Source organism: Aotus nancymaae, unplaced genomic scaffold (assembly GCF_030222135.1).
Source record: "Aotus nancymaae isolate 86718 unplaced genomic scaffold, 86718_ANA_hifiasm-v0.15.2.pri h1tg000058l, whole genome shotgun sequence".
Taxonomy (NCBI): domain Eukaryota; kingdom Metazoa; phylum Chordata; class Mammalia; order Primates; family Aotidae; genus Aotus; species Aotus nancymaae.
In genome coordinates, this window is record NW_026988472.1 from 49,545,467 (window position 1) to 49,571,210 (window position 25,744).

Consider the following 25,744-nt stretch of genomic DNA (forward strand, 5'->3'; position numbering starts at 1 on the left):
AAAAACTTTTTCTTTGCATTCCCAACTTGGTGAACTAGTCCAGGAGGCCCAGCTTTTGTTCTGTCTCAGCTTTCAACATGCCTTCCTCACTAAACTTGAGCTTAATCATTGCTAGCTTTTGATTTGAAGTAAGAGGCATGTGATTCTTCCCTTCACGTGAACACTTAGACGCCATTGTGGGATTAGTAATTGTCCTAATTTCAACATATTGTTGTGTCTCAGGAAATATGGAGGGCTGAAGAGAGGCGGGAGATGGGGAATGGTTGATCTGTGGAGCAATCAGAACACACACACACACAACATTAGGAATTAAGTTTACCATCTCCTATTGGTGCAGTTCGTGGTACTGCAACATAATTATAATAATAAATCAGAGATCACTGATCAAAGATCACTGTTACAGATATAATAGTAATGAAACAGTTTGAATTGAAATGCTATGAGAATTTCCAAAATGTGACATAGAGACACAAAGTGAGCACATGCTCTTGGAAAAATGTTGCTAATAGACTTGCTTGATGCAGGGTTGCCAGAAACCTTCAATTTGTACAAAATGCAGTATCTGTGAAGTGCAATAGAAAGAGATATATGTGTGTATAACTAATTTGTCTATACAATAACTCACAAATAGTTATTTAGTGCTACATTTGTAGTGTGTAGGGCCCTAACAACTCAAGCCAGTGGTGCTTAGACTTGAGTGTGTGCCAGCCTCACCTGGAGAACTTGCTAAATGCTGACACCTGGACCCCACCTTATTATTCTGGTCCTCTTGGTCTAGGATGGGACCTGAGAATATGCATTTTTAACAAGCTCCCAGTTTGTGCCGCTGCTACTGGCCCAAGGACCACACATTTAATTGTTCTGACACATATCATTGAGTCTTCTGGTTCATGATGATAATTTCTACATACTTATCTAATTTGCTGATGGTACCTAAAGAAAGGCAAACAAGGCAGTAACCCTAAAGCATGGGTCTTGGACTGTGTTGATTATAGTTGGTACCTGTTGTGAAAGGGATCATGTTAGTATGAAGTTTTTCTAACAGTAAAAATTGCATCTGAGGCCAAGCACGGTGGCTCCTGCCTATAACCCCAGTGTTTTGGGAAGCCAAGGCAGGAGGATTGCTTGAGGCCAGGAGTTTAAGACAAGCCTGGGCAACATAGTGAGACCTCATCTTTGCAAAAAAAAAAAAAAAAAAAAAAAAAATTAGCCAGGTATGGTGGCACACACCTGTGGTCTCAGCTACTTGGGAGGCTAAGGTGGGAGAATTGCTTGAGCCCAGAAGTTGGAGGCTGCAGCTATCATTGCACAACTGCACTCCAGCCTCTGTCACAGAGTGAGACCCTGTCTCTAACTAAAAGAAAAAAAAGATTACATTGTAACTTTAAGGTCTACTTTATGTTGATTTCCTGCTTCACTATGAATAGAGGCAGAGGTCTTTTTCCTCAACCATTTGTAACCCAAATTCAATTCTTACTTCTTTTTTCCATTCCCAGCTGGGATAATTGACTCTTTCTTTCTCTGGTTGCTTTCTGGTAGGTCACACTAAGCATAAGACAGAAAGTCTGTCCCTGTTTAACATCATGTCCCCTTGCTTTACTGTGTGCAAAACTTCTCTACTTTGGGGATTATGTAGGGGAAAATCTGAAGCCGGGTGTGAACCACAGCAATTCCCTGTACAGCAGCTGTGGGCTAGAGAGAATGAAAAGCAGCATTTCAAAAGTGATTTATGCAAATGTAATGTGGATTTTGGGGGGATGGAGTCTCATTGTCCCCAAAAGCAGAATGCACATTATTGGGTGGTCCACAGTCATTTTCTGTTCTGGGCACAAATGGCCTTTCTAGTACAAAATCTGCTACTGGCAATTGATGCTGCAGAGAAACAAGCAAGTCTACCATACACAAACGCCGTATTTCAGAAGCCTTTTTAGGGTGTTCTCTCCTTTGGTAAAATGCAGGCTGCCTACATGGAGCAGTGATGTGTTCCAAGGCCCCTGAGGATATGAAAACTGTGGGCAGTTTCCCACTCTGCTGGTGGACTCCCTTTTATGTTTTCAGGCAGAAAGCTCTGTGGAGCTGAACATCATTATTTTTTATTTTGTCTTCATCACACAAGGGGTTCTTTCAGGAAAACGACTTCCAGTTTGATGGGCAGGATGGATCTTTGTGTTTCTCCGGAGTCTTCTGTGCATGAACGACAAAATAACACCTTATAAAACACTCCTAGTGAAAATGGGCATTTTGTTTTGTGAGGCAAACTTTGTGGACTACTCCGTTTGGCACAGGCCAACTGTGAAAACAAAGCAAAAATTCAGCCCTATTCAATTAGTATTTCTGACTTGCTTGGAATCATATAACATCCTTGGAAAATGGGTGGCCAATGTGACAGAGGAGAAAACTGCCCAGGGAAGATATTTATTTCATTTGAAGAAAGAGGGGAAAGAAGATTGTACCCTGGTTCTTTTGAGATGCTGGGATCATCTGTGCTTAAAAAAAAAAAAAAGGTTGTTTCCCTAGCAACAAGACATAAGAGAAAATGCTCATAAATTTTCTTCACCTACTCATTTTTTAAAATGCAGTGAAGCAGATGGTTTGGATGTTGCAGGTATTCCACATTCTAATTTACTCAGTGTCGATAGAAGGAGCATAAATATTGAAGGGTGTGCGCTCCGCAGTTTGCAAAACTACAGCCTGAGAACTATTTCAAAGGTGAGAGCTTTCCAATATCCAGCTTCTCTATCAATAACGCAAACAGGATGTTGGCAAAGAAATAGCATCTGAAGACCCAAACCTTTGGCATGTAAGAAGGAGACAGGAAGGGGAAAAAAATCAGCCTGGTTGGGTAACACAGGGTAAAAGAAAGCAATGCTCTTGGAAGGATAGCTAGGGAGAAACAAGGGCCCACTGTCAACCCGTGGGTATCAGCAGGAAGTCTTCACCCTATGGCCATTCAGTTTAGCATTCCACTATGTAGTCTGCCTACAGGTGCTTATTGCTTGTCAAGCCTCTGACTACGCCTTCACCAGCATGATGGGTTTTCTTTGCCTAAGTCACCTCTGTCCGTAGTGGGGATGAGTCTTTTGATTTTTGTCACTGAAGTCACCTTATACATGTGCATAGAAGTGCTTAAGAAGGCAGGAGAACCTTGAGTTTCAGGTAGGAAAGGGCTCACATATGAGAATTCTGCTGATAAGGCCAGATGTGGGAATGCTGTTTATCCCTTGCATTGCAAATTATTTTTGAGACCCAGCTTGTGTTTGTACTGAAGGAACATTTGAGTTCCTTTTATATATATATACATATATATATATATATATATTTTTTCCTGGTGCCTAGTACCTAGATTCACACAGTACTCAAACAAATAGTGATGTATAAATAAACCATTTTAACTAAGCAAAACAATAAGTCAGGTTTTGGAATGTTATATATATGTAGGATATCCACCTGCATAATATATATCTCTTTCTATGACATACAGATTTTTCTTTTCTATCCATTGCATACAATATACTCAAGTCTATTCTTTAGTTTATTTCATGAAAATGACATAGGAAAATAACAGGTAATCCCACTTCCAGAATGAAACACATAAAATAGCTTGGCAGGCAGGATGGCTGGGTTTCAGTGTTTATTGTTGTTGGCTGCTGGTCATATGTGTTTGGTGACTATGAGGTAGCTTTTGCTGAGGTTTGCTGCATCCTGGACTGTTTTCAGACAGTTGTCAAGGGTGACTGATAAATTTGATTTATTTCCTCTTTTTAAAAAATAGCTTGAGTGTATGTTGATATCTACATTGAAATTGTGTAGTTAATTTTCTATTTTATTAGGGCTGTGAAGCTCACCATTTTTTGGTTTCCCAGGAATGTGTGCCTTCCAGCCAGTCTCAGGCACATCATCACTGAATGATGCCTTTGGGTCCTCAAAAGGGAAGTGGTCTTTCAGCTCTGATCAATCACGCGTGTTTATTACACAAGGTGATTAAAGTGGTGGCAAACATAGAAGGATAATTCTCCAGATGGTGAGCACATTCATGAAAACAGTTGGAAAGCCTCCAACTTCTATTTTATTTTATTTTATTTAAGGGATCAACTTATATTATTTCATGGATGAAGTGAAACTTTGGACTGAAGATAAACTAATTTAATGCAACTCTAAGCAGCTACAATACTTGATTGAAGGCATCTGGAATGCTCTAAAACATCTTTTAATAAATAGCTGATAGACGGTTGCTTTTTTGGCTATGAGCAGATTAATGCATCTAAAATGCAATTTATATTTTGTATTTTGGGGCACTCAGAAAATAGGCCTGATGTGAGGTCTATGTTCAGGCTGGCATTTAAATTTAAAGCTATTGTGTATACCTCTCTGGGATACTGTTGTTCTGGGATGAAAATTTAAAGGCAAAATGATTGCATGACAAGGATTCTGATTTACAGGGTAAAGATGTGCATTTATATGCGGCTGATGAAAATCATTTCCCAATAAACGTGTTTGTTTATGAACAGAGACATGTGTCCAGCTCTGGTATCAGGAAACCCTTTCAGCGGTGAGTTTTGGCAAGCTTTTAAAACAAGCTGATCAAAAAATTCACCTAACAGATGCTTGCACTCACGTTTTTCCATGGAGCCAGGTAATAATCAAAGGAATCGGGGTCTGTGTTATTGGAAAGATCCTTTCAAAAGTTGCTGGGAAGGAATCAAAGTTGTGTTAAGTTGTGCGAGGAGGTTTTTCTGTCTCTTTCAATTTTGCTTTTACTACATCCTATTTTAAGATAGATTGCAAATAGTGATTTGCAACCTGGCCAATGTGGAGGATTAGATGTTTTCATATAGAATCTTGCTTTGACAGGGAGTTATATCCCTGTCTTGGACTCATTTATGCCTGCACCATTTTCCTATTTATTTTTACAGTGATGCGTTAATATTTTTTGAAGTTCCATTTACTCCTTCCTGATTGTTCCCTTATCTGTCCTTTCCCATGCTTAAGCAGTGAGGTTCTCGTGAACTCGTGGCCTCAGTGCAGAAAGCAGAAAATAACGGGAGGATTTCCTGTTGGCTTTGGTTTCTAGGAGCCTAAGATGCTAGGGAGAATAGAGGACTCTTTCTAGAGGGAAAATTTGGGAATATTTGGGGGTTGAGAAGAGACAGCTCTCCTAAAATACTAGACAATATTGGCTAGGGCTCCAGGAAGGGAAGAAGAGGTGTGGATAGAAGTAGAGTGACCTTGGTGACTGTCCTTCTTGGTGACTCTCCACCTTGGTAACTTTGAGAAGCAGCCCTGACTTGTGCTGCCCAGACTCTCCCTAACACACAGATGACTGAGTGGAGGCCCAGACTGAGGGAGCCTCAGAGGACTCTGCAGAGGTTTTGGTGACCTGCCAATATAAAGGAGAACAGCATCACCTGATAAGACAGCCACTTCAGGTGTAGCCATTTTGAAGTCTCCAAACGAGGAGATGCGGGTTTATTCTGGCCACAGAGGAGTAGTGCTGCTTCTGGGTGCTCAGAGTGCCTGGGGGGATATAGGGGGCTTACCATTCTCAGGCTGGTCCAGGTAAAAAACCCTCCTGTGTCTTAGAGTCTCATCCTTTTTTTCAGCAGGGCTCTAGCTTTGACTTAGAAGTCAGGCTGCATGTTCAGTCTTTTTTGCAGTTCTGCTACCTGTTAAATGAAAACCTGGATCTTCTTCTTAGCACCATCTACTTGCCCTATGATTGCTGGAGATGAGTCTCATAAATTGGTGGTTAACTACCCTGAGCCTATATATATTTTTTGCAAAACTTCCAATAGCATCAAGAGAATTCCTCCTGCACTTAGTTCTTACAAATATCATCGTGCCCTCTCAGAACATTATCTCCACCCATGTCTCCACTCTGTCAACCACAGGTGAAGCCTTTGTACTTATGGATCCACTACATACCAGGAGTGACTACTGGGGGACAGAGAGGCCAAGAGAATCCAAGGTGATCCATAAGGCACATCATCTGAATTGGGAGGAAGAAAGTGAAAATATTTTAGAACAAGTCCAGAAAATGATGTTGGTCTTGGGTTCCTCTGGAAAAGTTTTCAGAAACATGTATTTCAGGGAAAAATTATTATCGTTCTTTTAAAAAATACCTTATTTTCCAAAGTGTCCTTTCCTTTTTTAAAGTGATTTTCTTCTTGCAGCCTATCTTTATCTCATACATACTGCTGGTGTCTGGTGATGGATGAGGTGGAGCCAGATAGTTGGGACTTTCTGCTGAGTTCTCTTTCTTCAGCCTACCTGTCCGTGGCTGGTGGTTTCTGTCTTGGAATCCATCCCTGTGGAGCTGAATCATGGTGCTTTCTTTAATGACTTTGCTTGTCATTGCCAGGTGCTCCCTCTTAGTCCAGCAGACCTGGCTGAGGACTTGGGCTATCTGAGCTCTTTAATAGCACATCCATGCTTAGATCCCTGGAGTCCCTGGCCCTGACTCCTACAGTTAGGAGGTCCATGCTCTCCTCTCTCCAGAGCTTCAGCTATCCTGTTGGATTTTTTCGTTTATATCATTGTCCCTATTCTTTGAAAACTTGAGGCATTATTGATTGTCTACCTTTTTAACTAAGCTTTTCACTGTAAAACGAAACAAAGGGACAGAAAACTATACAAAACTGGCCAACTGTGGTGGCTTGAGCCTATAATCTCAACACTTTGGGAGGCTGAGGATTACCTGAGGTCAGTAGTTAGAGACCAGCCTGGGTAACACAGTGAGACCCTGCCTCTAAAAAATAAGAATAAAATAATCAGCTGGGGCATGGTGGCATGCACCTGTAGTCTCAGCTACTTGAGAGGCTGAGAGTATCGCTTGAGCCCAGGAGGTAGAGGCTGCAGTGAGCTATGATCATGCCACTGCACTCCAGCCTGGGCAACGCAGGAAGACCCTGTCTCAATAAAAAAAAAAAAAGGAAACTACACAAAAAGTGCATAGGTTAATTTATGACTATGTGGCAAGCACCCTTGTAAATATCACCCCATCATAAGAAAGAACATTGGCTGACACTGTAGAAGCCCCTTCATGTGCCCCATCCTAGTCATATCCCTTCTATCTTGCTGTGTACCCACTATGTTAACTTTTATAGCAATTGTTTTCTTGCATTTTTGTGTAGTTCTGTCCCTAAGATATGTATCCCTAGACACTATAGGTTCTGCCTACTTGTACAGTTGGATCTTTTAAAGGCTTTTAATGTACAACATTCTCCTCCATTCCTTTATGCTGCTGTTACTGTTCTTTACAATTTATCTGTTGAAAAAGCTAGGGCATTGGACCTGTTGAATTTCTCAAAGTGATTTGGACATTTGTGATTGCTTATTCATGGTGCAGCTGAATATTTTCCTGTGTTTTCTGTATTTCCTGCAGCTGGTTGTAGAGGCTTGACCAGACTTACATTCAGTTTGTTGGCAGCATGAGGCAGTGTTGAGTTCTTTTCTCAGGAGCCGTAATGGTAACTGAGTTGCACTCATTTTGTGATGGTAGCAGCTGTTAACGTGCAATGCCTAGATCTGTTAATTCATTGGAAGTTGCAAAATGGTGATATTCTGACTCTATCATGTTGTTTGCACTTATTAGCTGTAATAATGTTATTAGGCGTCAATTCTCATCCACTCTGTGGTTACTCACTGATGAAATTTCTGTAAGAAAGGGAGGATAGAAGCTTAATTCTTTAGTTTTATTTACCAATCTTTAAGATAATAGATTGATTTCTTATTATCCTCAGTAAGGGACCAATTAATTTTTAAAAATTTAATCACAAACTCCTGGTTTTAAACAGATACGTTTCAATCCATTGCAGTTCTTATCATTATTGAACTTCAGTTTGTCCTATTATGGTCAGTGAGAGTGTCTTCCTATTGGCTTTTGAGTCCTTTTGATACAGAGTAGTCATTGATGGCTTTCTTGATATCTGCTATGATAAGATCTTTGAGGTTATCTTGTATATATTCTAGCTCCAGGCTAAAAACTGGCCATTTCTCAAAAATCTGTTAGGGTATTTCACTGGGAAATGATATTTCAAGCGCATAATCTTGGTGCTGGGGTTGTTCATTGCCATTGGGTAACCATTGTTTCCAGGAAATTACAGGGGAAAGAGCTGGAAATTTTTTTAAGGCAAAGTAGTTTATGAGTTCACAGTAATACTTACCTCTATGTGAAATTTTAATCTCCCTTTCCCACACCAATGATCCACATTCTCCAGAACATTGGAAAGGCTAGAATTAAAATATTACATAATTACCCATTTGCTTTGTCTTGCATCAACACACAACCATCTCAAAATAATGATACAAATGCTACCATTATCACCACCAAAATGGTTACCAAAAACAGTTCAGAAAATTTCACTCTGTTGTCCTCAGTCTTTCCCGATTTTTCATGGTTGTGCTGTTTTTCACATGGTCTGAATGTAGTCACTATATGTATGCTCTCTTCCTTTTAACTCCAAGTTAGTTTTTTGTGTACAGGTCATGTATTTAATTCTCACCATCAGCCTTAGGCCTGTGTCTCTCTAGTCAGTCACTCTGGTTTTCTGTAACTCATTGTCTGGCAGACTCCTTTGGAAGGACTCTTGGGAACAACATTCCCTGGCTTCTTACATCCTTAAGTTTGTGTTCTTTGTGCTTGAAGGTCAATTTCGCTCAATATAATGAACTTGGTCATGGTTTCCTTCCTTGAGTTTCTTAAATCAGCAATTCCCAACCTTTTTGGCACTAGAGACTGGTTTCATAGAAGACAATTTTTCTACTAATGGGGTGGGATGGGAGGGATGGTTTCTGAATGAAACTGTTCCACTTCAGATAATCAGGCGTTAGAGTCTCATAAGAAACGTGCAACCTAGATCCCTTGCATGCACAGTTCACAATAGAGTTTGTGCTCCTGTGAGAATCTAATGCTGCCGCTGATCAGACAGGAGGCAGAGCTCAGGCGGTAATGCTCACTCGCTTGTGACTTATCTTCTGCTGTGCAACCTGGTTCCTAGTAGGCCACGGACCAGTACTGGTCCACGGCCAGGGGATTTGGGAACCCTGTCTTAAATATATTGCTCCATTTTCTACTGGAAAAAAAAAAGCCTTGCTGTTCAAGTCTGATAATGATGTAAATTTATTTATGTTATGTGTCACTTCTATTTTTGCCTATAAATCCGCGGATTCTTTTCCTTTAAAGTTCAGACATTTTAGTAGATAACATCTTCATGTCAGTTTTCTGAGTCAGTAGTCTCAGGGATGTTAGTTGCTCTTTTCCTATGTCATTTCAAATCTGTATTTTGCAAAATTTTCTCGAATTATAGTTTTTGTTACTTGTTGCCCTGTTTGGGATTTCTTTCAGGGATTTCTATTGTCAACATGTTCAATGTTCTTTGCTCATTTAAATACTTGTCAGTTTCTTTCAAATACTTTTTTTGAATTTTGAATTTTCTTCCTTTTTGTAGCTTTTATGTTTCTTGTCATTTTTAATATACTCTCTCCCATATTTTTTCTAGTTTATTCTTTATTTCTAAGATTATTTTTCTTATTTCTCATTGTCTTGAGTTCTGCATTGTGATCTCTGAGTATTTCAGTTTCTGATTTATGTTGTATTTTCATGTTGTGTGCCATTTCTATGAGTATTTTTTAGCTCTCTTAGAAACAGAAAATTACAGTTTTCAAGTGATTTATAAAAATGTATTTTCTGGCATGCTTTTCTTGTCTGTGGAGATGTTACTCTGTTCCTTCTTCCTTCATTTCTTATAATAAATTTGAGTCAGATCCAAGCATGATCCTTTTCCATTGTTCATTTTTACATGAAGTTAATTTTCCTAAACCATTAGCAGTAGTTGTGTTGAGTAGCACTTTAATCTTACTGACCTCACTGTTGTGTTGTTTTTATGTAGATTTCACAAGATTATGGTCTGCTGGAGATTCTCTTCCCTTTGTTTCTCTTGTCCCTGCCCTTCTCAGGTTGGATTCTGCTTGCAGTGTGAGGGCCCTGCCTCGAAGGGAACCCGATGTCAGCTCCAAGGGTGTGTGGGGGCCAGAGAGCCCCCCTGCCCTTCAGACTGGCAGGAATGTTTGTTGAGTTCAACAAGACTCCTCTTGGTTTCCACTGCTGTCCTCACATGGGCCCACTATGCTTTCCAGCACAAGCCCATTGGCTATTTCCAGGTTCTTCTGTTTCTGGGTCTGCCGGAATCCCTGATGCTTCCACTGCTTCCTCCCATACAGACACTGATACTGCAAGCCTTGCAGGTTGCTCTTCACCTGATTTTGCTGTGAATCTGCTGCATGTGTGGTGTGACCACCTGCTCGTTCTGTCTGTGTTTTTGAGGAGATGTGGGGACCTTTGGAAACTGTGACACTGCTGTGGTGGCTCCCTCCCCGGATCTTACTGGAACATTACTGAACGGTGATCATGCATGAATTTAATGAACACAGTCACAGAGACTTGAGAAAATGGGTCAAACTGCATCCCCAGACAGGCATTGCAATCCATTTTTATCACCTAGTAAAATTAAACCCTGAACGTGGATGATTTTATGGCCCAGGGAACAATAACTAGAGGAGGGCGGTGACCTCGATGTTTGTATAAATAAGAGCAGCAGCTGGAGGAAGGCAGGGATCTCAGTGTTTGTGTAAGTGAGAGCAGCAGCTGGAGGAGGGCCGTGATCTCAGTGTTCGTGTGTGTGTAAAAAGGATGTACCGTGAAGCCATGTCGGGTCCCAAGGCATCTGTAAACACCACACTTATAGAAAGAAGCAATCATGAAGCACCCTCTCTGCTCGGCACTGTCCTGAGAGTCAGGGATAAAAGGATGAAAACAAGTTGTATGCCTTCTGTGCACAGTCAGTCTCAATAGGGAAATTAACTTGGAGACAGAAGGATTCATCGACATTAAGCAATGGAGGAAACAAGATATTCCTTTTCTTCCAGATTAAAACTGGAAAAATAAATCCACACACCTATATCCTGGGGCCCTCAGCTAGGAATTCCGTTAAATCCTTGCTGCGGCTGTATTTCCAGTGTTTCTCTTTGTGTCATGAAAGATTCTTATTGAAGGGGTTAGTGGCCCAGAAATAGACTCCCCCACCACCTTCATTTCTAGCTATTTCCAAAAAGACATGAAAGGAACCAAAGACTGTAGTCTATAAAAGTGGTGCTGACAAATGTTTCTTCTTCTCATCATTGGTTTAGGCCTTCTTGTTTCAGAAAATTAGATGTATATGTGTGTGTGTGTGTGTGTATGCACGCATGTGTGTGTTTTGGTGGGGATGGGTTTGGTAACACAGCCTAATAATTATCCATAAGATACTCTTGGAGAATAAGGAGGCATGTCTGGATCCCACCCTGATGGGGGGCTTGATCTCAGGCAAGTCTTTGGATGTGCTTTTATGCAGAGAGATGGGATGAACTAAAGAGTTGGTTTGATATCTTGGTGTGGTCATTCAAAATCCATCCTCTTAGCCACACAAGACTATAGTATGGAGAACAAATATATCCCCACGGACTTTCTTGACAGTGAAAAATGTTCATTTGGGAAAATTTTCAAATTTTCAGCTATTTTAATGTTAAGAGTTAGTGCCAAACTTTGGCATTTGTCCATCTTTTCTCTTATTTGTCAATGTAGATATAAACAGGAAGATAGAGCCTGGAGGCATACAAGGGACAAGAGAAGAAACCAGAAATAACATGATTGATGATATTCAGGGGGAAAAACCTACTTGGCAGACTCATTTATACGGCTCGGGTACGTGATATGTAGCAGGCTTGCTCAAGAGGCAGCTTTGTTTAGGGAATGAGATTCTATCTGTGTTATCTAATTAGGCAGGTCATACACCATCTGTTTTTGTGAAGCTGGTTGCATTAAAAATCAGCCTTTTTTTTTTTTTTTTTTTTTTTAATACTCGTTAACCTGTTTCAGGGGAACAAACATCAGGATCAAACATTTAGGGGCAGCTTAGCTTTTCAGAAAAAGTTAATGATTTAGGCATCTTGGGTATACTGAATAGAAATAGCTTGGGTGTAGAAGTATACAATCAATCAATAAAATAAGAAACACTTATATATAGCCTTATTTGCTTATTTATAGATTTGTAAATTTCCTCCACAATCTTTTCAAATCGGACAAAAGATAGATGTAGGTGACATTTAGGTGTGGAAGAAATGGAAGGCGTGATGTAATTTGACAAAATTCAAGATATTAACAAGTGAAAACACTTTATAAGGTGGTTTTGGCTTTTTGTATTTACAGCATTAGTGTGCGTGCACGTGTGTGTGTGTGTGTGTGTGTGCATCTGTTGCCTTAGACTTGTGGATTCTACAGGAATCAAGGCATAGGAAATGACTGGAAAAACATTTATAGGCATTGGAATCTGGACCTAGGTTTTAATAACGATGTTTTCTCTTCAGCTGGAAAGCACTGCTCAGCTATCTGGAGCTATTTTTAAGAGCATATAGTTGTACAGTCTCTAAGGCAGTGGGAAACAGCTATTTTACATACAGGAAAAATCCAGATAAGGAGATAGTTACATTAGAAATATGAGTGTCTTGTGTTTTCTCTATGAAAGAACAGCTTCAGTGAGTTTTTTAACAAGTAATTTTCAAATCAACTTTTTATTGGATGCCTGTATTATGTGCTAGAGACCATCCTGTGTTCTTGAGAGTTACTGATTTGTTCCCTTATGACCACTCTGAAATCGGCCACTCTGCAGAAAGAGAAGGTCAGTGTCAAGGATGTTGCTGTAGAGGTAGGTGTGTTAATGATGTTTCTGAAGCAGAAAAGACAGAGTCAGTACTGTAGGTGATGCTTTGCACAATTACTTTGGGATCAACACACCACTGCTCTCGAAATTTTCCTTTGTACGAGGCCCAATAAATTTCCTCCATAACTACATATTATTGCTCAATTATGTTCAACTAATTATGTGGAATCCATTCTACTGCCACACTCGGATATTATAGGAATATCTCTGCAATTACACAGCACAAGTGTTCTGGCAAACATGAGTTAAAGGGAGAAATATTTTATAACAGCAGCAGAGAGAGGTAGAGGCAATTTCTGACCAATTATACTGAAATCACTTGTCAAATTCTAAGAATTTAAGCTATGTGGGGCTAATATTTATTCTTCTTTCCAGCACTTGAGGAGGTTGCAGCGAAGTCCTGTCTTAAAATGTAAACAGGGTAAATATATTGAGTTTAAAATGATTGCACTGCCATCTAACTGAATATGTTATCGGACTCTTAGGCAATCAATTAAAATTGAGTTTAAAATATGTGAGGTGGCCGGGCACAGTGGCTCACGCCTGTAATCCCAGCACTTTAGGAGGCCGAGGCAAGCTGGCTCACTTGAGGTCGAGATTTTGAGACTAGCCTGGCCAACATAGTGAAACCCTATCTCTACTAAAAATACAAAAATTAGCCTGGCTTGGTGGCATGCACCTGTGGTCCCAGCCACATGGGAGGCTGAGGCAGGAGAATCTCTTGAACCCAGGAGATGGAGGTTGCAGTGAGCCATGATCGTGTCACTGCACTCCAGGCTGAGTGACAGAGCGAGACTCAGTATGAAAAAAAATTGTGAGACAAGACAATCTTTTTAGGGAGTTAGGGCAGGGAGTTGGCCTGGAAGCTCTCTGCCAGGAGAGTTTGATTTCTGTGTTATTGCTAAGATGTCTCATTTTTGTTTCTGTGAAGAAGCTTTCCCTAAAGCTCCCTGTGCGAGACTCAGGGCCAATTTTAAACGTGGGAACTGACTTATGGGAGATTCTGGTTTGTTGAAACGGAGCTCCACAAGGGCCGAGAGGGCCCCGCCTCCTGCCCTCAGAGATCCTGCCTGCCTTCTTCATGCTTCGCCTTTGATCTTCCCAGGAAGCTTTGAAGCTGCAGTCATCTTTGATTTTGATGCACTAGTCTGGAGTTATTGTCTGGTTCCTTGGAAAAGGCAAAAAAGCTTCTGTTCTTCTGTGCCTGCTTTTTGTTTCTTTAAGAAAGTTTACATGCATTTGTCTCAATGCTCCTCTCTTACACGCAGTGTGGCACATCTCACTGGGCAGGCAGTGGGAGCCCCATGAGGGAAAGGACAACAGACATGTAAAGAAATAATCTCGCTGATTCTCTCCTTTCTCCATTCCTACTTTCCTCCCTTCTCACTGTTCCTTTTCTCTTCCGTCTTTCCTCTGTCCTCTTCCTTCTTCTTCTTCTTCATTAAACCAACCAACCAACAAACAAAAACATAAAAACCCCAGTCAACTTAAAAAACACAGGCGTCAATTCCCACAGTATGTTAGTAGAGTGAAACATTCTATGGTGGTAGGTGACAACCCTGACATGGGACACATGAAAATCGCTTTTGGAAAACAGCTTCTGACATGGGCACTTGGGGTAACAGACAATCAAGGAAGGCTCTGAGTAGGCTAACGGCACTATTGAGGCTTTACTCTTCTAACTCATGTGGACTGATGGAACACTGACTTTGTTTTTGGAGCAGTAGGAGTTGGAATACAGGTTGACATCAAATAGCCATGGCCAGCATTCTGGGACAGATCATAGTACCCCAACAACATTGTTTTTTAAACCCTAACTGTCCACATGAGTTAGGAGAGTCAAGCCTCGATAGCGTTGTTAGCCTACATGGAGGCTCCCTGTGCTTCCAACACCTGCCTATCAGGCCGAGAGGGAGCATATCTGACAATGGCATCTGGGGAAGGGCAGGGGCATGGAGGAGAAGGAACAGGCAGAAGCAAAGCCCAGCCCTGTGAGTCCCAGTGAGTGCTGGCCATGCCCTGTCTCAGCCAATGTGTTGTTTTCTCTCAGGAAGAAAATGATAATATTCTGACTATCCTAGAACAGAGTAATCAGCAAAATGACTCTGTATAGGTCCAGATAGTATTTAGGCTTAAAAATATTTTATATTGAATTATTATGGATAAATATGAATTGTATATATTCATGAGGTACATGTGATATTTTGATACAAGCATAAGCTGTGTCATAATCATATCAGAGTTATTGGGATATCCATCACCTCAAACATTTGTCTTTGTTGAAACTATTCAATGATGCGTTTGTGGCATTGGAGCAGCCATAAGCAGTATGTAGCCAATAGGCATGAATGAGTGCCAATAAAACTTCATTTATAAAAACAGCCATGGGGTCACATTTGGCCTGTGGGCCCTACTTGGTTGATCTGAATGAAAAGAAACCAGGAAAAGAGTTTTTTGTTCATGCTTGAAGGTCATGAGATTATTCACAGCTGCAATTATAAAAAAATTATTAAAATAACGTTATTACTATGTTACTATTGTAATAAAGTTACTATTGTATTATCTCTTATAATGCCAAGCATGTGCTAGGTATTGTGCTAAGCATTTGAGATTTATTATTTACAGAGATGCACGACCATGATCATAATCTAATTTCAGAATATCTTCCTCACCCCGAAAAGAAACCCCATTCTCATTAACCATGACCCCTCATTCCTCCCTTCTCCCAACCCTGGCAACCACTAACCTATTTTCTGTCTCTGAATTTACTTATTCTGCCCCTCTCCTCGAAATGGAATCATATAATATGTGGTCTTCTGTGTCTGGCTTCTTTCACTGAGCATCGTGTTTTCAGGGTTCTCCCAGGCTGTGGCATGGATCAGAATGTGACTTCTTTTGATTGACAAATAATATTCTACTGTATGCTAGACCACATTTTGTTTCTTCATTCATCAGTTCATGGACATTTGGGCTGTTTCCACTTCTTGGCTATTATGAATAATGCTGCTATGAACATTTGTGTACAGGTTTTGTGTGGACATATGCTTTCATTTCTCCTGGGTATATATCTAGGAGTGGTATACTTGGGTTCCATGGTAACTGTATGTTTAACTTTTTGAGGAACTGCCAGACTTTTTCCAAAGCAGCTGCACCATTTTATATTCCTACCAGCAGCAATCTATTAGGGTCCCAATTTCTCCACATCCTGACCAACATTTATTACTGTCTTTTTTATTATACCTTTCCTAATGAGTGCGCAAAGAAGTTTTCTTAATAACTGCTTAAAAAGAAGACATCAGTCAGAGCTCTTGGTTTGTAATTTACCATAGAAAATTACTGCATGCCTTGCATAACCCAGTGACGTGCCCATTGGCTTGGAAGTATGTGAGAGATGATTCACATATGTTTATTTTGATGTTTCCAAATGAAGAACTTTGTTCTTTTGTAGAAAAAAATAATGGCACTTTGGTTGGGACCTGTATCACACATATGTTTAATGTGAACCCCAACGTTTCATCATCTCCAGCTCTTCTATGAATAATACATGTAAATGCAAGCTTTGTCCAAATGATTTAAATTATGTTCCTCAGAAAGTTTTCAGGAGCATATTTTTGGGAGTTTAAGTCTCTTTTTTTCATTTGCATCATTTTACGTTTACAGTGAGAATAGAATAAATTACAGTGCCCCTGATTATTAATGCTTAAGAACTAATTTAATAAAGCAACATTAGTGACCATTTTGTTGTTGTTGCAGGAACTGAATGTGACATAGTGAACAGGAATTAGAAGAAAACCAGTAGTCAGGAGAGTGGAGTTCTAACTGCAGCAGGTCTGCCTCTAATATTTTATAATTCTGAATAGGTTGGCGGTTTTACCACATTAACTTCCCCATCTCTAAATGGGGTGCCAGCTTCCTCTGTTTCTTATTTTACAGAGCTGTTGGATGGGAAGCAAGGCAGTGTATACAGATGCACCTTGGAAAAGATGTGGCACTGTGAAAGTGTGCTGCAAAATCAAATTGAGGTTGAATTATTAGGAGAGTAAATAGCAACCATGTGCTAGTGGCTAGGAGGAATAACCAAGCCACAGATACATCATGGTGTATCGATGTTGGGATAAAACTTGGAGCCCATCCAGTGAAATTCCCTCATGTTTATGATGAGAAAGTGTGACATGCCCATTGTCCTTTGAGTGGCCAGGGGCAGGACTGGAATTTGACGTGAACTTGTGTGAAGCTTAGTCCTCTCATGTCTCTTGGAATTTTCTTTTCTTTCTTTTTTTTTTTGGGGGGGCAGAGTTTCGCTCGTTACCCAGGCTGGAGTGCAATGGCGCGATCACAGCTCAGCGCAACCTCCGCCTCCTGGGTTCAGGCAATTCTCCTGCCTCAGCCTCCTGAGTAGCTGGGATTACAGGCACGCGCCACCATGCCCAGCTAATGTTTTTGTATTAGTAGAGACGGGGTTTCACCATGTTGACCAGGATGGTCTCCATCTCTTGACCTCGTGATCCACCCGCCTCGGCCTCCCAAAGTGCTGGGATTACAGGCTTGAGCCACCGCGCCCGGCCCGTCTCTTGGAATTTTCATCCAAAGAACACTCTTTCCTTGTGGTGCCAGTAAAGCTCAGAATAACAAACATTTAACCATCCACGGGTACTTTCTCTTCCACATTGACCTTTCTCTTGTACTTGAACTCCCGACCTCAGGTGATCCACCCGCCTTGGCCTCCAAAGTGCTTGGATTACAGGCGGACCTTTCTCTTGTACTATTGTTCTTTTGACATAGCCACAGGAGACTGCAAGAGAGGCTGGGAAACATAGTCCACCTGTGGCCCCAGAAAGGAGAAGAAATAGCCTTGGGGAACATCAGCCAGTAGTGACCACAGAGACCCACATGGATGGGATGGTTGAAGCAGTTGGCTGGGAACTCTGCTACACTGCTAGGTCAAATAGTAGCTCATCAGTGCCAGTTTTAGCGTGAAGGAGAAAAATGGGGGTGATTTGGGTGCAGGCATGATTTGCCTTACCCTGAAAGCACAATAGAGGCTAACATCACCATGTGCAGGATGGAGTTGGGAGAAAGCTTTCTTCCTGGAACACAGGATACTTTGGGTGGTTTGCATGGGGTCCACTAGCCTCTCCCCATCCATCCTCTCCTCCATGCACTCTTAGGCACCTAGGAGGCCTGAGGGCCAGCGCAAGGCCATCATATAGTGGCTCTCTGCTGGATATGAGGACTTCCAAACTTCAAACTCAGTTCTGCCACTGGGGGATGGTGATGGCAGAAGGGAACATTTTTCCTTCAGAGCGGGATGTGTTTTCCTCTCAGGCGAATCCTGTTCTGAGATTGGGGGACCTTTTTCCCCTCTTGATTGAGCTCAGATATGAGACTCAAGTTGATATTTAATTACTCTTTACCTTTGAAATTCCTTAATATAGTAACTATTTGCAGAGTACACCCACATTCTTGTTAAATGCAGTTATCATTTTCTCCAGCTAGCTTCATCCCCAGAATGATCTCTTTCTTTGTAGCTTTCCTATGTCCTAGGCATCTTCACTCTTTGCAAATCTCTTTGAGTGCACCTGTCCTGGACCACTATCCACAGTGTGAAAGGTTTTGGTTTTGTACACTGTGGACCCTGATTTATGAGTCACGTTTGAATTTACCTGTTTTAAAATTTCACATTCCTTATGGTAATAGTAATAGTATTTTAGGTCCACTGATTTATTTTCCTATGTCTTTTTAGATAAACCGACACTAGGTTGCTTAATTTTTATAGGTGAACTTGAAAAAGGTCAATACTTCTAGGATAAAAAAATCCCTCAAAACCGCCTTTTCTTAGATAAAGTATGTGTGGTTTGTGCATGTGTGCATGCATTTGGTAGATGGAACAGAGTAAAGAACACAGGAGACGTCAAAGAAACAACTGCTAGATGATATGTCAGAGACAGATTGCCTTTGAAAGAGCAAGGTGAGTCGTATCCTTTCTGGAGTTCAGTAACACTGGAATTCAGTAGAGATCCCTAGGGTCTTAGCAAGGAAGCTTCCACTTTCCTATTACTTTAGTTTCTCTTCGGGGACTAATTATAGCAAGAGTGACTTTAGTGCATTCAGTAAGAGAGCAGGGCAAAACAGTTGGCTTCTCTGCCAAAGCCCCCTCCTGCAGCTGTTCTTGATGGGTTACAGTGGCCAAGTAGCATGCATTCCTGTGAGTTGCAGGGCAATGGTGGGGAAAGGATCCATAGGCTCTCTTCCATTCCCTGTTCAGTGAATAGATTCTCTTTTGTATTTGATGATAGAAATAGCCTAGCAACCTGGTGTCAATCCAGTCATGATGGGGAAGCATGACAGAATCCTGTGCAGAATCCTGGTGGCAGGTGTTTTTGTTGCCTTATCATCGTGCCTTTAAAATGTCTGATGCTGTGTTTCCCTTTAGAGTTGCTCTGATCCCTTCAGGAAAGGGGCCCCATCCTAAATTCCCCCAGAGCCATGACTCCTCTCACACCTTAGGGTGTATGTATGTACCCCAGTTAATATGCCCCTGTTATTCCTGCTACAAGCATGGATGACAGCACAACTCGTGACCTGAAAAGCCAGCTATCCACTTTTCACTACTAGGAAGAAAAAAGCTACAAATCATGCCACAATGATAGGTCTGGGGGCAGTTCCCCATCGGAATGTCATGTTATCAAAAGCTCAGGGTATATGTCGGGATGGAGCGGGAGCAAGTAAAGTCCTCAAAAAAGAAGCAGTTGACCTTTGCTACCTTCCCTGTAGCACTTGAGTGTCCTTTGTATATTCTCAAAGTCCCTCTAGTCATATCCCATCCCACACAGGGCTGCTGGAAGGGCACTTCTAAGTCATTCTCAGATGCCAAGCAGCATTTCAGACGCACTCTGGGGCCAAATGCATCTCCTTGGCTGCTGATATTTTTGTTGCCTTCACACATAGATTCATTTAGCTCCAAACATTACTTCAGGGATAGTATAACTGTACTATCATGATTATTTATTCTTTGGGAACACAAGGAATGATTTTCAAATGTTTATGATGGAATTGGACCTAATGCCTCATAATTTATATGATAGTGATTTTGAGTAAAAGCTATATGTTAACAAGTGTTTAATAATTTCACAGTGTAGTCCACAGATAATCTTTTGTTGGTACTCTTTTCAGTTTGCATTTTCCTGGAAAAAGATCCTGAGATCAAAATTTAGTGCAACTAGGTTTTGGGGGAGCTGGTCTTCTCAGAAGACACTGGGTGGTGAGGGGGAAAACAAGACAGGAAAGAGAGGGCACCCACCAAAGTGTCTGTCATCAAGCAGGTTCCACTGAGGGTAAATGGAGCTTACAGCCCCACAGGAACTCTAGGAGTCAGGGTAGAGCATGCACCTACCCACGGAGCAAAGGAGCTGGGGCATTGATACACCAGCTTCCATCTGCCATTGGTCGAAGGCTGCTGGGGGGTGGAGCTTAATTCCCTAGCTCTTCAGGACTGCAGGTGCACATTCCAGTTACTGAAAATGTTCCTTCAAGCCTAGTGGGGGCCTGGGCTTGACCTCCCCAAATCAACCGGAAACTGGTGGGTTAGCAACAACATTCTCCGGTAGTCACATTGCCAGGACTGGTGTCTTGGCCAGGACTGCCCCCATTTCCCACCAAAGGTGTGGAGGAGACAAAAGACTGTTCATAGAAGCGGTGCACAACCCTCAGGTGATGAGAAGTCAGGCAGTTAGCTAGCCACTCATAGGCTAAGGGGCTACAGATGGGACACAAGTAGCATCTACTACAACCCCTTATAATACAGCCCTCAATTTAAAGTTTTTAGAAAGTAGGAGAAGTGTTGAACAAGTCAAAGGATGACTTGTTTTTATAAGACACACTACAAATGGAAGTAGGAACTCTGCAAATGGATTTATAATGACTGGAGTGTTTGGAAAAGGCTCCTCAAGGAAGGGACATTTGACTTGTGCTTTGAATGAGACAAAGACTTTTTTTTCTGATTCAATACTGTATATTTTATTGGAGTATAACATGCCTACATAGTAAGTACTTGATAAATGTGCTGAATGACCAGATGACTCCCAGGATGAACTAATCAGCTGAAAGTCCAAACATGGGGGATTGGGCTGGTAAGTCACCTAGGCTTTGAATCAAACAGCTACATATGAAAGTTTGGTTGGAATAATAATTCCATATATTACATTTCTATGGAATAAGTGAACCCCTCTCTAGGTCCGATTTCTACCATAATCACAGCAATCAGATAAAGTTGAGTTTATTAGGGAAATTTGAGAGGCATAGACACCCCAAGTGACAGAAAGAAACATCTGAAAATGTTCCTTCAAGCCTAGTGGGGGCCTGGCCTTGACCTCCCCAAATCAACCGCAAACGGGTGGGTTAGCAACATTCTTTGGTAGTTACATTGCCAGGACATGAGTGTCTTGGCTAGGTCTGTCCCCCACTTCCCACCAAAGGTGTGGAGGAGACAAAGACTGTTCATAGAAGCGGTACAGAAGCAATGAGGACTTTAAAGAAAGTCTGAGAGAGAAAGAAAAGACAGGGGTGGGCAGGACCTTCACAAAGGGTCCCGTGCTTTTGACTGTGAATGTCTCAAATACATTGACAAGTAGATCTACAAAATGTTACTGGAAAGGAAAAATACCTAATGTCGTTTCCAAGAGTTCCTCTAGACTTCTCCTCACATACCACATTGCATCCTCAGATGTACATGAAAGAACCCAAAGGCCACACTTTTGAAAAAAGAAAAACAACAATAAGCCCTGTTGCTCTTTAAGGGGAAAGGCAGGAGCTGAAGGCTGCTGGGTCCTTTCTCACGTGGCCTGTGTTCTGTAAAGCAACTTTCTAGCAGCAGCATGGCACTGTTCTAGGTGAGCGTCTCACCTTTTGTCACCCATATTTCAATGTACTCTATTCTCTGGGCTGTCAATTTCTCCCTTAGTGTTGCAAACCTTGAACAAGACATATCAAACGAGTTGAGAAAGTCTGCAATTTTCTTGATGCTGCTGGTGATTTGTTCAATGTATTCCCGGTTCATCCAGTCTTACCAAATCTCCTACTGCACCAGATCCTCTTGTCCCACCATGGCGAATGTCTGAGGAAGACTGAAGCAAAGACTTTGGATCTGTGAAGAGAAGAAAGAGAAAATTCCAGGCAGGAGAAATGGCAAGAGCAAGGAAAGGAAAATGAGTGGAGATCTACTGATTTCTTACTGGGAAATATTAATAACTCTCCAAGGGTTTTCTGTGTTTCAATATGTCCCATTTTATTCCAGGCTCTCTTTTCAAGGGTGTTTATGTCCATTACAGTTTGGGAGATGAGATAGTGTCTCTGTCTAGATCATGCAGCAGATTTGTTTGCTAACTCTGCAGTATTATAGAGATAATGTCTCTCTCTAGGACAAAGATCAGGCAGGTGTACTGCCTATTATAAAATACTCAAGTTCTCTCTCCTATAATGTAATGCACTGTGTGTGCAGGGGTCACAATGGCATTTGCATTTCCTCTTGTCAATTGGAGATTGGGGAATAGGCTTAACTGATCATACTCTGGCTGCTGATACCGCTGTGAGTAGTAGAGTCATTTGTCTCTGACTCAGGAGTTTCGTATCTTCTGCCAGCAACCCTGAATCTGAGGCAAGCTAGCTTGTTTGCTAAAATTTCAGACCCTTCACAGTGGTTGACACTTCTAAGTATGATGCTCAAATAAATGATCTCATTCAAGCCTCACATCATCCCCATGAAGTAGGAATTATTATTGTGGTTCATGTTTTATATCTAAGGAACTTGAGATCCTGAAAGATTAAATAATGTGCCTGAAGTCACTGAGTTGGGAAACAAAGAAGCTAATGTCCAAAACTGGGGTATTCTGGCTTCAAAACTGTGTTTTCTTCACCACCCTAGCAGCCATCCAGTGATACTTTGTTGGAGACACCTATTTGCAGATGAGGATGGTGGATGTTGTAGCAAGGTGATCACCAACTCTGGTTGGAAGGGTTGTCTTGGGTAGAGGATGGCATGGAAGGGAAGATATGATGGAATGGGCCAGGTCAAAGATAGCTTGGAATGACATATAACAGCCATAGAGGAGCAGCAGGAATTTATTTAGTGAAATTATGTAATTTAAAAGAAGTACTGATACTCAATCTTATTTCTGAGTTGTCACTATGTTCTTCCTCTTTGCTCATCAGTCCAGGACTTAAATGATGAATAGGCTCTGAGCAGGTAGGAAGGGTGAAGGGGGTGCATTTCAGGTGAGGAAGACAGCATTAGGAAGACGAGAGTGGTTTGGTTCTTTCAGAGGTTGCAAATTGATCTCTCTCTTGGTATCCACCCATCCATCCATCCATCCATCCATCCAATCTGTCTATTTATCTATGTAATCTATCAATTTATCTAGCTATCTACTTACCTATGTAAAATCTTTAAAGGAACTCATGTCTTATATTGCAAATTAAAACAAAATCATTGGCCGGGCGCGGTGGCTCACACCTGTAATCTCAGCACTTTGGGAGGCCGAGGCCGGTGGATCACGAGGTCAACAGATCAAGACCATCCTGACCAACATGGTGAAACCCCGTCTCTATTAAAAAATACAAAAATTAGCTGGGCGTGGTGGTGCGCGCCTGTAGTCCCAGCTACTCAGGAGGCTGAGGCAGGAGAATTGCTTGAACCCAGGAGGCGGAGGTTGCAGTGAGCCGAGATCACACCATTACATTCCAGCCTGGCGCCTGGCAACAGAGTAAGACTCTGTCTCAAAAAAACAAACAAATAAAGAAAAAAATCATTTTGAGTCCAATTATGAGAATGTCTACTTTTTCTGTTTTCCCTCTACCAGCTTACTTTTGCTGCTTGCAAACTAACTACAGATACGAATCAGCTATTTACCCATGTTCTCTCTTATTTTTACAGCTATAAGCAGGCATTTATGTTGTCGTGAACTACACACTGAGTACTGGGTGAGTCAGAACAGGTACCTGTATGTGAGGTTGGGCTCTGTCGTCCACTTTCAATCTAACCCTGCTTCCCTGATTCTACCCTAGGTCCTATTGATTATCAGGCAAAGAGATTGGCTCTTCCTAAGTTTCTTGAGCAGCTCCCCAGGAAAGCAGAAATCTAGAACAACTTTGTTGGTCAGACCCTGAGTCTACCTTGGTCCCCAGAACAAAGGGTTTGAAGGATCTTAAATGATTTCTAAACCCTATTAAAAGTAATGGCAAAAACCACAATTACTTTTGCACCAACCTAAAATACAACTCAGACACACACAGATTAAGGGATGCTCATATATTTCAACTTTTGGAAGGACAGCTAGGACAGATCTCATCCAAACTAGACTTGCTGATGGGATTCTAGAACTCATTTCAAACACGGACATAGGAAAACAGGCTCAAAACAAGAGAAAAGCCAAAACCCAATGCAGACAATTTATCAGAGCATAGTGGTGGCCTGGGATAAGAGAGGTGTGTGAGTAAGTCAGTCATTGGACACCAAGAAGGAAATACCTCCTCGAATTCTTCCTTTGGTGATAGAACTGTGTAAAGGATGTCTCTTTTTCTTTGGTGCTCACATAACCACAAGATGTCTCAACAAATAGGACTAGCTTCATTTTTCTCCTCTCCCAGAACACCATCTTTTTCCTTTGCTGTATCAGTGTGACACTGGAGCATCGGGTCAAAGGGAGAAGGAAAACTTCTGGCAGTCATGTTTTGTCTGTGGTGCCAAACATGTAGATACATGGAACTGATCAACATTTTTACTTTTCATCAGGATGTTGGATATTGTGTGGACACTTGAAGAAGAATGAAGAATTTAGCCATGATGGATTTATACTAAGACGTAAGTCCTTGCCACTCAAATGCCTCAAAAACCTGCCAACATTTGCGAGATCAGTACTGAGAATGTAACTTTTTAAAACGATGAGAAGTATTGGAAATATTTGAGACTAACACAAATACTTCAAATCTAGTGCTAAGGAATAATGTCCTCTATTTTATGAACAGAATTTAAAAGAGAAGTATAATCACATATTCAGCAATGTTTCAAAAAGCGTGATTTAGTTTAAATGAAAACATTGATAAGCATAATAGTCTGTTTAAATATTAACATATTTCAAGAATTATCTAATGTTAAATTTATATTACCAGTGTAAATATAGATACAGAGAATGCGTGAAAGGATTGTTCTTATAATATAACTGAATGTCATAAATTGACATTTTAAAACCATTTATTCACCCTTATGATTACTGATAATCATTATATCTTAATCACATCTTATGTGTTGTCATTTAATGATGTTTATTCAAATATCTCTTAATTACTCCTGAGTGACCTAAAACCACTGACTTTCATCAGCCAATTTGTCTTCTTTGCAAAAAAGAGCAGAAATATTTCTAATACTTTGGAATGCTCCTTAAAGTTTGATTAAAGTCTAAAAGCCAGCCAAATCATAGTTTCTCAAGTGGATCCAATATAATTTATTAATTTGCAATTTTGGAATCATTAAATTATTAAAATTGGTAGTTTAAAGCTCACTATAGGATATGGTCACTTAGCAGATTTAGGTTTGTTTTTTTTTGAGATGAAGTCTTGCTGTCACCCAGGTTGGAGTGCAATGGAGTGATCTCAGCTCACTGCAACCTCTGTCTCCCGGGTTCAAGGGATTCTTCTGCCTCAGCCTCCTGAGTAGCTGGGATTACAGGTATGTGTCACCACATCTAGCTAATTTTTGTATTTTTAGTAGAGATGGGGTTTTGTCATGTTGGCCAGTCTTGTTTTGAACTTCTGGCCTCAGGTGATCTGCCCACTTGACCTCCTAAAGTGTTGGGATTGCAGGCATGAGCCACTGCACCCAGCCAGCAGATTTAGTTTTAACCAAACAACTATTCCCTTTGGACACAGCACATAAATATTATTGAGCCCTGCTCTGTGCCTTATGCTACCCTAGTTGAGTTAAGAAACAAAATGATTGTGAA

General features: G+C 41.1%; 1 protein-coding gene and 1 long non-coding RNA gene across 2 annotated transcripts in view; one reads left to right on the forward strand and one right to left on the reverse strand.

Annotated features, from left to right (window-relative positions):
• Positions 1-25,464, forward strand: part of LOC105704639 (uncharacterized) — a 28,609-nt gene extending 3,145 nt beyond the window's left edge. The window contains exons 2-4 of the long non-coding RNA XR_001104498.2: positions 23,680-23,726; positions 24,538-24,606; positions 25,373-25,464. This is a non-coding gene — a long non-coding RNA (uncharacterized LOC105704639). The remainder of the gene's footprint in view (positions 1-23,679; positions 23,727-24,537; positions 24,607-25,372) is intronic.
• Positions 21,637-21,855, reverse strand: LOC105704640 (probable protein BRICK1). Its single transcript, XM_064364636.1, is given in 1 exon segment — positions 21,637-21,855. A coding segment is annotated over 1 exon segment (219 nt).
• Positions 25,465-25,744: the final 280 nt, after the last annotated feature.